General features: G+C 41.7%; 1 protein-coding gene across 1 annotated transcript in view; it reads right to left on the bottom strand.

The window, feature by feature from the left end:
- pipox (pipecolic acid oxidase) overlaps positions 1 to 12,722 on the bottom strand; it is a 69,646-nt gene that overhangs the window by 27,947 nt on the left and 28,977 nt on the right. The window contains exon 4 of the mRNA XM_078547970.1: positions 118 to 300. Coding sequence (XP_078404096.1) covers positions 118 to 300 — 183 coding nt within the window. The remainder of the gene's footprint in view (positions 1 to 117; positions 301 to 12,722) is intronic.

Raw genomic sequence — 12,722 nt, 5'->3', positions numbered from 1 at the left:
TTACTGTAATGCAGCTTTGATTGGATTGATGTATTTGGAGGTCACTTTAGACTGAGCACCATAACAGGATAATGTTACTGCAAGTTGATTGAGTGAGATTCATTAAATGCTCTGTACCTTCAGAGGAAGTTGGAGTCCCAGGTGGTTCAATAGTTTATTTGTCCAAGGTCCAGCAGTAATCACCAGACTTTTTGCTCTGTAAGTTCCTGCAGTGGTTGTCACGGTAACCAGAGATCCAGGATGTATATCAACAACTTCTTCACCATCGCAAATGGTCCCTCCAAGCCTCTGGAACAAATCCTGCAAAATATTTAATTTTGCCTGTGAAACCATGTAGAACACACCATTATTTCTAGTAATTATTTCTCCGTGATCCAGAAAATATATTTATACATATCAAAGGAGAAGGAGAGATCTATTTTTCACCCTTGTGGTGATTGTCTATCTCCTTTCCTATTTAAATGATTAAACTTTTCTCACATTCCAATTATCTGCTAAGTAGTTTCTCTGCCCTTTATCTCTTTAACCCAATATTCCAGTGGAACAGAATTAGTTAAAGGCATCCTATATATTAATACATTTATATAGCCTTCACTTTACAGAACCCTGCTTGAGCAGCGGAAGATTTGAAAGGGAAATGGGTACTTTTGATGTTTAAAGACATTGCATAATTCAGGTCTAAGTCTAGCCTCAGGGATTTTTTTTAATACATTTATAAAAATCTAAGCATTAACGCATCAAAGTATTAAACTATCCACCCAATGCATGCTCACCTACTTAATATTAAAATTGGTAGGCAGATCGTCACATTTCATTTCAAATTGCCTATAATACTTGATTTACCTGGATGGGGCGCTGTGCTGGGTTCCCCCTCCACCTCCAATACTTCAACGGTAAACATTTACAACGGCAACTTTACATGTTGCTGTCTGCGCAATAACAATGGATTTTTTCCCTCTACAATTTACAACATCTGCTTGGGCAGAAAACAAAAACTGACCCTAATAACAACAAACAGGGCCCCTCAAAGGCAGTGTTATCCTGCTGAGGTATTCATCTTGCAAATCCTTACTCCACACTGAGCTTATTTTCTTGCTTCTCCCTCTTCTTGCTAAGGAGTGTTCTTGGTTCCCTCGCTTCCACCACAACTTCCTCAGCCAAAGTCCATTCATGACCCTGCCTTCTAACCAGACTTGACCTGAAGACTGCACTTGGCCTCAACTCCGTGTGCAATGTCATAGGAGATCAACTGGTTCTTGTCTTGTTTCTTGTTTCTCTTTTTAATGATGCACACAGGCTGTCGACATTGTAGCTGTGCTAACTTTATTGATAACACGTTTTCCTAACGTGAACACATATCTGCAGTATCTGAACTCCATCAAGATAAGCTCTAACATGTGCTATCTGACCTTCAACCCCAGGTCAGGTGACCCTGTAAATAGTACAGAGTACCGTATAGTATCTAATACTGGAATCCACAACCACAATCAGCTATTATCATGACATTTCCTTTTTTAAACAATAAACTTTTATACAACTCAAGCACACAAAGTCTCTTATCTATTCTTTCTCACTTTGTTTTGATAAGTCTGTTTTGTCTTTTACTCATCTCTGTATCTCTGTAGTTTTTTCACAATTCTTCCATTGGATGTTCTGAATGGTGACAGAGGTGATTTTGACGGACAAGGGGCCTTCTCCAGCTCCGTGTCACTATCACCCCTTAGATAGTTTTCAGGACTCTCAGGCTATGTCTGATTGTCTGTTGATTCACCGGTGCATTCTGGCTTTTAATCTTCAGCTACACTTTCTGGTTCAGAGCAGGGTTGAGTTTCATTTGCTTTCCATGAGAATTTCTAGTTTCTCCTATACTGTTGTCCGTTTGGAGTCTGCGCGATATAAGATCTTGGTTCTCTTGTGACAACAGCAGGATTGCAGATCCCTTCATGCTGAATCCTCACCGTCTCTCCCACGTTCAGGTCAGGCAGAGTTCGGGAGCCTTGATCAAAGTACTGTTTCTGCTTCTGCTGTCTCAGTCTGAGCAGGTCCTGAACACTAGCTCACTGGCTGTGGAAATAACAGTTAGGGCACAATTGGAAGCTTAGTTCTTAGTCTTCTCCCCATCAGGGGCTGTGCTGGAGATGATCCAAAGCCCTCTAATGGAGTATTCCTGAAATCCAGCAGAGCCAAGTAGGGGTCTCTTCCGTCCACCTTTGCCTTCTTCAACAGGTGTTTTAGGGTCTGCACGGTACATTCTACCATTCCGTTAGATTGTGGATATTTGGGACTTGACGTAGTGTGGCAAAAACTCCCAGTCCTGTGCAAATTTATGAAACTCAGAGCCTGAGAATTGTGGACCGTTGCCTGTGATGAGCACTTCAGGTGTGCCGTGGTGGGCAAAAATTTATTTTAAGTGATTTATTACAGTGATACTCTTACTATCATTTCTCAGCAGCAAAGACTCAAAAAACTTTGAGTAATAATCTATTGTTAGTAGGTACTCACTGTTGTTAAATGTGAACAAGTCCACTCCAATTTTCTGTCAGGGCCTCTCTGGAACTCTGTGTGGTTGAAGTGATTCTTTTTGTTGTGATTTACTGTACTTTTGGTACACTGCACACGCACTCACCATTTCCCCGATTTGTGCTCCCATTCCAGGCCAATACATTACATCTCGAGCTCTTCTCCTGCATGTCTCTACGCTGAGGTGACTTTCATGTACGCGCTGCAGCATTTCTTTCCTCACTGCTGCCGGAATTATGATCTTTTCTCCCTTGAAAAGTATTCCTTCTGCTACATGAAGTTCCTCACGAAAGTTCCAGTTCTCTTGTACAGCAGAAGGGGGTCCGCTCCGATGTGTGGGCCAGCCAGTTTGCACAATCTGCTGCAGTTTTCTCAGGGTGGGGTCATTCCTGGTCACTTCCCTGATCTCATCCAGTTTGGTTACAGCCACAGGTAAGTTCTCTGTCAGCATGTGAACCTGTGCTTCCATTTCTTTATCCTCTTCCTCTGTGATGGGTAGGTATGCACATGTCAGAGTGTCTGTGATGTACATTTCCTTGCCTGGTTTGTATTTAACTCTGACCTGATACTTCTGCAGACACATTAGTAATCTGTGGATTCTTGGTGGTGCACAGTTCAGGGGCTTTTTAAGTCTAGCTGCAAAGGTTTATGTTCAGACTGTACCTCCACGCTTTTGCCATAGACAAACTGGTGAAAGTGTTCTAGGCCAAACACAATTGCTAGCATTTCTTTCTCTATTTGGATATGCGGCTGCTGTGTTTCAGTCATTGCCTTTGAACCGTATGCCATTGCTGCCTTACTTTGCAAGAGGGAAGCTCCCAGGCCAGTCTTTGGAGCATCCACTGAGATCTTGACCAGCTGACTGACATGGTAATACTTTAACATTGGTATCTGGGTCAGTGTTCTCTTCAGATTGGTCATAGCTTCCTGGTGACTTTATTCCCAGTCCCATTCCACATCATTTTGTAGAGAGCTGCTGTCAGCTCTGACATGTTTGGAATGAATTTCCCAAGATAGGTCACCATTCCCAAAAAACTTTCCAAGTCTTTCTTAGATTCTGGGGCTGGCATTTTCACGACTGCTTCGATTTTACTCTGGTCCAGTTTCAGTCCCTCACTTGTTAGCACATGTCCCAAGTGCTTGATTTCATGAAAACTTATTTTGCACTTTTCCTTCTCCAACTTGAGGTTCCTCTCTCTTGGCCTGGCCTGCACCTGCCTCAGTCTGTGATCATGTTCTTCTTGTGAGGCTCCCCAGAGCAGCACATCATCGATATAGGTTTCCACACCCTCTAACCCTTCAAACAGCTACTTCACTGTTCTGTGGAACACCTCCGGAGCTGAATTAATACCAAAAGGTAAGCGTAAAAACTTGTATTGCCCATATGGTGTGTTGGAGGTACAGAGATGGGAGCTGCGTACATCCAGCTTGACCTGCCAGAAGCCTGAACTCGCATCCAAGACTGAATAGTATTCAGCATCAGCTAGCTTACACATGATCTCTTCTACTGTGGGCAGCTGGTAATGCTCTCTTTGCACTGCCTGGTTTAGCTCTCTGGGACCCAGACTCACAGATTCCCATCTGATTTTTCTAGTTACAACTGGATTAACCCACTTTGTCGGTTCTTCAGTTTTCTTGATGATGTGAAGTTTCTCCATTCTGTCCAACTCTGCTTTCAGTCAGTCTCTCAGCATTACTGGTATTTTCCTGGGTGAGTGTATTTTGGGTGTCACAGTTTCGTCAATCTTGATGGTGTGTTCTCCTTTTAGGCAGCCAATCCTCTGGAACACATCTTTATACTCGCTCAGGATGTCATCATAATTCTCTTGATTAGCTTCAGATTTTCACGAGCTTTAATTCCAACAATGGGTTATGCATCAGTTTTCACCACTATGAATGGAAGTGCTTGAGACTGTTTTTTGTAATTCTCTTTAAGCATGCACTTTCCTTCTACAGCAACTTTTTCACCTGTATAAGTGGACAGTTTCACTTTTGTTTTAGTTAGCTGTTTTTCTTTGCTTATTTCACAATACAGGTTTATAGGAATGACATTTGCTTGTGCACCTGTGTCAAGTTTGAAATTCACCATCATGTTGGCAATTTTTAAATCAACCTTCCATTCGTCTTTGGAATTTGTTGTTACTGCACCAACGAAAAGTTCATTGTTATCATCTGCAATCGTGTGCACTTTCTTTGATTTAAACATCTTCGTGAAGTGATTTAGTTTATCACGGTTCTTACACTACTTTCCATAGGCTGGACAACAACGTGGTAAATGCTCTGTTCTGCATTGGCTGCATTTAAATGTTTAAATCACAGTTGTGTTCTTTTTACCTTCAGGTTGTCTATTTGTTCTTTCCCGGGGCTGTTTCTGTTTAACTGCATCTAACTGCTTGACCGTGTGTGGCTTATCATCTTCTGTCATCTGTTTAATCTGGCATTTCGTTGTCTCTGCCACGCTGCAGATATTTATTGCTTTCTCCGGCGTGAGATCAACGTCTCTGAAAAGCCGTTCTCTCAGAGAGTCATTTACAATCCCGCAAATTATTCTATCTCAGATGAGTAATTCTTCAAGCTCTCCAAATTCACACGATTTAGCTCGTTTTCTCAACTCAGTTACGTACTGATTAATGCTGTCACTTGCCTTGCGTGCATGATGTTTCTCTTAGAGCTGCGACAGGCTTTGAATTTTTCCATTATTTCTTTCAACCCATTTCATTTCTCATCATTTTCAAACATGAATGTGTTTATAGACTTCTAGGGCTTCTTCCCCTGTGATGCGAAGAAAGATGGAAGACTGTACCTGAGGGTCTTTTTTATCACTGCCTGTTGCTGTGAGGTACAGCTCAAATCGCTGCCGGGAACTCCTCCAGTTTTCAGCGAGACTGCCCTCCAAACTGAGCTTTGTCGGTGGTTTCAGGACCTCCACTGCTGCGTTTAGTTTAGTTCTGACACCATGTCTTGTTTCTTGTTTTAATGATGCACACAGGCTGTCGACATTGTAGCTGAGCTAACTTTATTGATAACACATTTTGCTAATGTGAACACCTATTTGCAGTGGCTGAAGTTTATCAAGACAGGATCCCACATGTGTTATCTGGCCTTCAATCCCCAGGTCAGGTGGCCCCATATATAGTACAGAGTACCGTATAGTATCTAATACTGGAGCACACAACCACAATCAGCTATTATCATGACAGTTCTCTCAACGATGTAAGGTTCAGTCTCTGTAGCAAGCCCACAGCATACTGCAAGGGACAGTGGCTCTTGAATCCAGCCCCAACATCAAGGTGAAACCACATTGAGGCTGCTTAATAAAGGCACTTTAACTGTGATTGCGATCTGAAGAGTCCTACAGACTCGAAACATTAACTCTGTTTCTCTTTCCACTGATGTTGCCAGACCTGCTGAGCTTCTGCAGCATTTTCTATTTTTAATTGTGATTGGCATTGCTACACAGTGGTGCAGTTTCTTTTTTTATTCCACATTGAGATCAGCAGCATGAACATCAATTACTGGCTGTTTAGACTCTGCAGACTGGCCAATTTTATTATTTGAGTATAAGTTTTTTCTGAGTTAGTATTTACCGAATATTTGGGATGTAAAAGTGTTTATACAACAAGTGGTGGAATGGCATGAAATGCAGGAAGGTGGACTCAATTTTCTTCAACACCCTCCACCCCTGCCTACCACTCTCTCTCTCTCTCTCTCTCCCCGCCATCTAGTTTTTGACCTTAGCAGAATAGCCATAGTCCCTCTCAGAAAACAGACAAATAAGGAGTTGAGTCATTCTGTAACTCCTAGGGACTGAAGGACTGCGTCAGCAGAAATTTGAATGCAGGTTGTCCAGGACCCCAACTTGGGCTTCACGAGGTTCAATCCAGCAGGAACTCCAGACAGTGGAGGTGAAAGAGGGAGAAGAGAAGAATTTCATACACTTTAATCATCGCCTTCATACTAAAATGCAGTTCCGGACAATAAGAAAACAATGAAATTCGGCGCCGCCTCAGAATCGATTCTTGTTCAAAATCGTGCAAACTATATTTTTAGGTTGGAATTGGTCTTGCTTATATAATAATGTCATGGGTTTTCTCACTTTTCAAACATTACATATTAAGTGTCAGCAATTTCCAACTTCATAATATGAAACCTTGAGCTCCAGAGGTTTTATAAAATAAAACATGACTCAATGATAGCTTCAACCAACCTTATTTCGGAATGCTGAATGTGCTGGACAGTTGAAGGATTCTGTCCAATTTGTCTATTTAGCATGAAGTCTGGCAAATGTCCTTTAATGGTTTAAAAGAAGAAGCACTAATATGTGGTGGCTGAACTTCATTATGCTCAAGAATGATTGCAGCCTGGCTGTGCAAGAGTTAAGTCTATCAGTATCTTCACAGAAAAATGAGTAACCTTAATGAGAATGTAGGATGAACAGGAGAAAATCAATCATTGTCAAGATTTTTACTAACCCTATGAACAAAACAGCACTTTGATGGTGAATAAATCAATACACTGTGCTGAGGTTAATCTCTAATTTTATATAAACAATAAAAAAGCCTTGTAACTCTACTTGACCAATTCAAAAATAAACACAACACTAATTTACTGATTTGTGGTACTCTATGTGGAAATCTATGTTCTGTATTGCAAAATTGATAGAAACGACATGTTGGTTTCTCAGCAACACTGAACCATTAATTAAAATATAGCTGACAACAAATTAAAGTGCAACGGATAAGCATTAACCTCCAATAATTTACTGTATAATTCTTACCCTTTTAAGCTTTCTATACATGACACTATTTTAAATGAACACAGGGCTGAATTTCACAATGTTGCTTCCAAAAATCAGGAGCTCTCTTTTGCACTGTTACAAGTGTGAAATTTTATAAGATGGTTATGTTTTAAACTGTCTCTTTTAATTCAAGGTAAAATGGTGTAGTGGGTAGGGGCATGTGATCTCCTATTAGTTTCGCCCAGAGGTAAACCTATGCCATGGGAACTGGAGGCCCAGGTCAAGCCCTTTTCAAACCCAGGTGCCAGATTTAACACCTGAATACAAAGGAAGGTTCTTGCTGCTTGCACAATGACAGACTGAGGGACCCTGGGTAGAGAGAGAGAGAGAGAATCCCAAAAAGAGAAACAGGGAAACAACAGCTCCTGCAAACAGCAAGGGAAAAGGCTATTCTCTGGATGCCAGTGGGGGCACGTTCTCTGGTTGAAGAGATGGGACCAGTGGAAATTTGAGGACACTGGAAGATTCACCCTGACGTGGCCAGGAAAAGGAGTGGCTGCACTGCAGTGGGCCTTGCTGCTGGACGTCAGTTCGGGGATTCTAGGAGAACCGAGGGAAACGACTTCTGACAGATACTGGGCATTATGACTCAGCGAAACAGGGAGAAGGAAGCCTGTTGGAAGCTGGGTGTAGCTTTGGACTGGTTCCTATAAGGACACCAATTCTGCAGAGTGCAGTGTAATGTATAACTACAATATGGGGATTTTTGATCATGTTGGGAAGTTAAAGGGATATATCTTTACTGTAGTTTCGTGTATTAGCTGCCTACTAAATAATGTTTAATCAATGTTGCTTTTAGTGTGCTTGTCACAGTAAAAGGATTAAAATGTGAAAACTTGTCATGTGATCCTTTCTGAGTGTCACTGGGAATTAAAATCTTTTTTTTTTAAAAAGGTGTCAGTCTTTATGGGGATCACAACACCATCTGTTTTTATCTCTTCATTTGTTTGTAGTTTTTTCTTTGATCATTCCTCCCCTTGCTCCCAGGAATCTGGCCATTCTATTCCAATCACTTGCTAGAAAGTCTGCAACGCTGGTTTTGCAATGTTGTTTTCTTTGTATGGGACACCGCTTTCCTCCCTTACCTCACTATATCCTCCTCTTCAAAGCACCATGGAAATCATTTGCAAGTCTCCATGTATTTTAAAGCAAAATATCAAGAGGAGAACACATTTTAAAGAATGATCATCAATGAGCATTTCCTTTTTAAAAAAAATCACCTGAGGCACACCTTATCATTCTTTTTCAGACCCTGGTTTCCAGGGTTTAATGTTTCCACTAGTGGGGAATCTCGAACTAGGGGACATAGTTACAGGATAAGGGGACACTCATTTAAAACTTAGATGCAAAGGAATTTCTTCTCTGAGGGTAGTAAATGTCTGAATTCTCTACCCCAGAGAGTTGTGGAGGCTAGATCACTGAAAGCATTTAAAGAGGAGGTAGATAGATTTTTGAAATATCGGGGAGTTGAGGGCTATGAGGAACTGACACGAAAGAGGAGTCGAGGCCTGGGGCAGATCAGCCATGATCTTATTGAATGGTGGGGCAGGCTTGAGGGGCCAAATCGTCTACTCCTGCTCCTATTTCTTACGTTCTTATGGCCAATCGCTACCCAGAACGATTTCTGAATGCTCGTCAAGGCAAGGGATGTTTTTCAGAGGATGGGATATTTCCCATTTCAGACATTTAAGTCTGGATTCCAAAACTCAAAAATGGGTGGGTTGGGGTCAGGTCAGAGGTTAAAGTGTCAAACCCAACCTCAAGCCATCTACTTCAGGGGGCAGCTTGCCAATTTAAATCTCTTAATGGGCTTGGTTTAACCTGTTTTCCCAGGCCTCGGCAGACCCAGCAACCGAAGGGAGGTGAGGACAGCTTGAAAGAGAAGGTCAGCACCTTTACAACATTCCTTGTAGACCAGGAGGGGTAGGGTTGCTTCCTCCGCACCCCCATTGTACAACACTCCTCATATAAAGACCACTGGGATCCAGGATCAGACAACCCATCACCCCCCCACCCACCCCCCACCACACCTCTCCTCCCCCCACACTCCTCAGGGGCCAGGAATCAGACCCCCTGGGTCCTGGGACCTGCTCCAGAGTCCTCAACTGGACATCAAGCCTGTCAACCATGTTGTCTTCTGGGTGGGGAACCTATCAATGACAGAAGACACATGCCGTGGAGTTATGGAACGGGGTGCGGCATTTTCTCCCATTCCTCTCTGAAATTGGGGTTTCTGATGTGGCCCCGTGTCCACTATGAACTGCGCTGGCCTTTCCCAAAATCATTTCACATGCCATTCCGATAACCAGTAGAGAGAAGAGGCTTTCATTCCGACAAATCCAGAATGGATTTGAGCCCAGATCCCACGGGAAGAGAAGGCTAGTGTCTCACTCTCCGTGCCACCCAGATCCCCATCCTAACATTCTCAGTTTTCATTTTAGACCAAAATAGCCTTTCAGGTCTCATGACTGACCTGACACATTTTGCCTCTGATTCTCCTGTCACTGTCAAGATTAAGTGGAATATTAGTGGCAGGAATGTATTATCTGAACTTTGGAGCTGTATTATTATTGCTCAGATCCCTTCAACCTATCTACACATTCAATTTATTAACACAAAGAATACAGTTTTCATTTGTATTCATAGATTCTCTAAAATTCCTCATAGCTTATGGGTATTAAAACTGTCAGATTCTGATGGAGTCAACACCAGCGAGTGCATATTGTAACCAACATCATAGATAGTGCGAGACATTCACCATGTTATTGGTCAAAGGATTATAGCTTGTAGTTAAAAATGTGCAGGCAACTATACTCATGTTTGTATATGCTCAGAACTTGACCCTTTTCTACTTAACCTGTAGAGTTCTTGCAGGCAGATGAAGGGTTTACATAAATTAGGCAGGGAATTCATGTATTTATGTGATTTAGGGTTATTACGCTAATTGGAAAATTGTAACTGTGATCTGAGTGGGTAAGTGGTTGTGGCTTCCTAACTAGACAGATGAAACCCTCCAAGGTAAGTGTGAAATGTTCCTTTGTCAGACCAGGGAAAGCAGGAATGCTTCTCCCAGGCCGAGGGCCTGGGAGAGGAGGGTGCAAATGGTGCCAAACACCAGGGCCTTTTTAAGATTTAGTACTACATAATCAAATAATTGAGTCTCCAGACTTGCTGATCAAGAAAACACAGATACAATTGTGAACCATTTAATCTTTGTCCTTTGGCCTCTTAAAAGTTATGCCGTACAGAGACACTTGGGGGCTCCAACGCTTCTCACTGACAGTGAAGGCCTATGTTGTTCAATCATTCCACTTTGTTGCTCAGGCGTCATTTGAAATTTCTACCCTGTGAGATTACTGATGAAACAGAATCCAATTACACTCCTTGTATGAAATAATTATATTCAATAATATCATTCACCCAGCCAGAAGAAAGTCTTCTTGTACAGAATGGAATAGATCTTGTGCAGTTTTTCTGGGTTGCAGGTATTGAATCTTCCCCCCAAATATGAATTGACTGTCACTGTGTCCATATGGTGTAATGTGCAGAACATGTTAATGAGGGCTGAGACAATCACTGAAATGTTATTGTCTGCACAGCGTTATAAATGACTAATGGGGTATTTTCCTGTCATATTAACAATTTTGCAAGATGCTTTTAAAGTAAAATATATATTCCCCGGTTTGTTTAATAGTTGCAGTGGGATCACCCCTAGCGTGCACACAAATTAACACTGCATTATATCATTGCCGCTCTTAATATTAATGACCCATGCCTCATATATATCGGACAATGTTTGTAACCAGATGCCAACAATGGGCACTATCATTTTACTAGCACTTTTCTGTGATTATTTGGTGAATTGATTGGTGAATCTTGAAAGGGGAAAAAGTATCATGCATGATTGAGGGGACGGGTTAAAGTGGGGAGGAAGAAATAACAGGTCCAGAAACAGGCGAAGTACCAGCACCCATGATTTCTGTCCCTGGCCCTGCCCAGCCCCACAAGTCATTACCACTTTCCTGACCACTTCTCCCCAAACCCCAGCCTATTCACTCCCAGAGGACAGTCCAGGAACCTACTCCCTGTGACTTACCTGCTGGCCAGTTTGCATTCCAATGGGGCCTGTTAACCACCTTTGATTGCCCAAGCATCCTCCCCCAGACAGCTGACCAAGGCCCAGGAGTGAAGATGCTCCAAACTAAGGCCAGTGAGAGCATTCCACACTCTTTCTGCTCCCTCAGCCCAAAACCATCCCACAATGTCAGGAAGACGTAAAGGAGGGGTATTTCTTTGCACTTTCACTGCTCAAAAGAAAATTGGGCCTAAAGAGAGTTTTAGAATGCGAGACTTGTAAAGTGATCTCAGAGAGTACAGAATAGGCTCTTTGTAGGCTTTCATGCTAAGATACCCACATTAATAGCTAAGTCTTAAGTATCTAAATTAATTCATGAGCATACACGTCTGTAGAAAGTAGTTATTTCCACACTGCTGTCCTAATATTGAACCACTACCTGAGTAAGTTTACTATAGATTAATCTCAATCAGTTGCTGTTTAGAATATGTCAGGGTAATATCCGTTTAGCTGAAGCATATGAATTTGGCTTTTGAAGACTATTAATAAAATTAGCCAATGAATCCATGGTAATTGGATGAGGAAACAGTCCAATAGCCAAAGCAAATCCCAAACACAGGAGGCTACTCAATTGCATCCAGATATTATTCCTGATAACGTGAGTTAGATGTAGATTTGAGTACTTTATGCAGAGGGTGGTGATTGTATACAATGAATTGCCAAGGGAAATAGTGAGGGTGAACTGTATCTCAAATTCGAGAGACGTTTCAATAAATATCTATTAATATAAATATCTTGGATAAATATGTTCTAGTTGATCAAGAGTTAGAGTGGGATAGGATATTTTCTAGACACCCAGGTGGATTACAATTGACTTTTTTTTGAAACTGTACACCTGTATATTCCTGTTATATTCCCCTTCTCTCAATCCTATTCTGGTCTCTGTCCCAGTGTAATTGAGCTCTGATCAGAGTTGAAAATCTTGGTGTGAAACACATAAAAAAATGAACAAAGGGACCATATAAAAGAACGAGAGATGGGATCAAATAACTGTTATTCCATTATTGAAATGACAGAAATTTTTAAAGTCAAAAACAGTACTTTTCTTAGTTTTCTCCCGTTTTCAAAATTGAACACTCCATTGCTTCTTCGAGGCTTTTATTATATTTTTTCTTTGTAAATAATGCAAGGTTTTTAGCAAATGGATACCCCTTTCTCCCTCCCCTTTCTGAAATGCCCACTGTTCCACGGAAAGTTTACTGATACATTTATATACCGGAAAAAAGGGGAAAAGGCTCCACACGGAGATAACCTGCCAGAAGCACAGTT

Source organism: Cetorhinus maximus, chromosome 9, assembly GCF_964194155.1.
Source record: "Cetorhinus maximus chromosome 9, sCetMax3.hap1.1, whole genome shotgun sequence".
Lineage (NCBI taxonomy): Eukaryota > Metazoa > Chordata > Chondrichthyes > Lamniformes > Cetorhinidae > Cetorhinus > Cetorhinus maximus.
The sequence above is the reverse complement of the archived record's forward strand: the minus strand, read 5'-3'. Positions and strand labels throughout refer to the sequence as shown.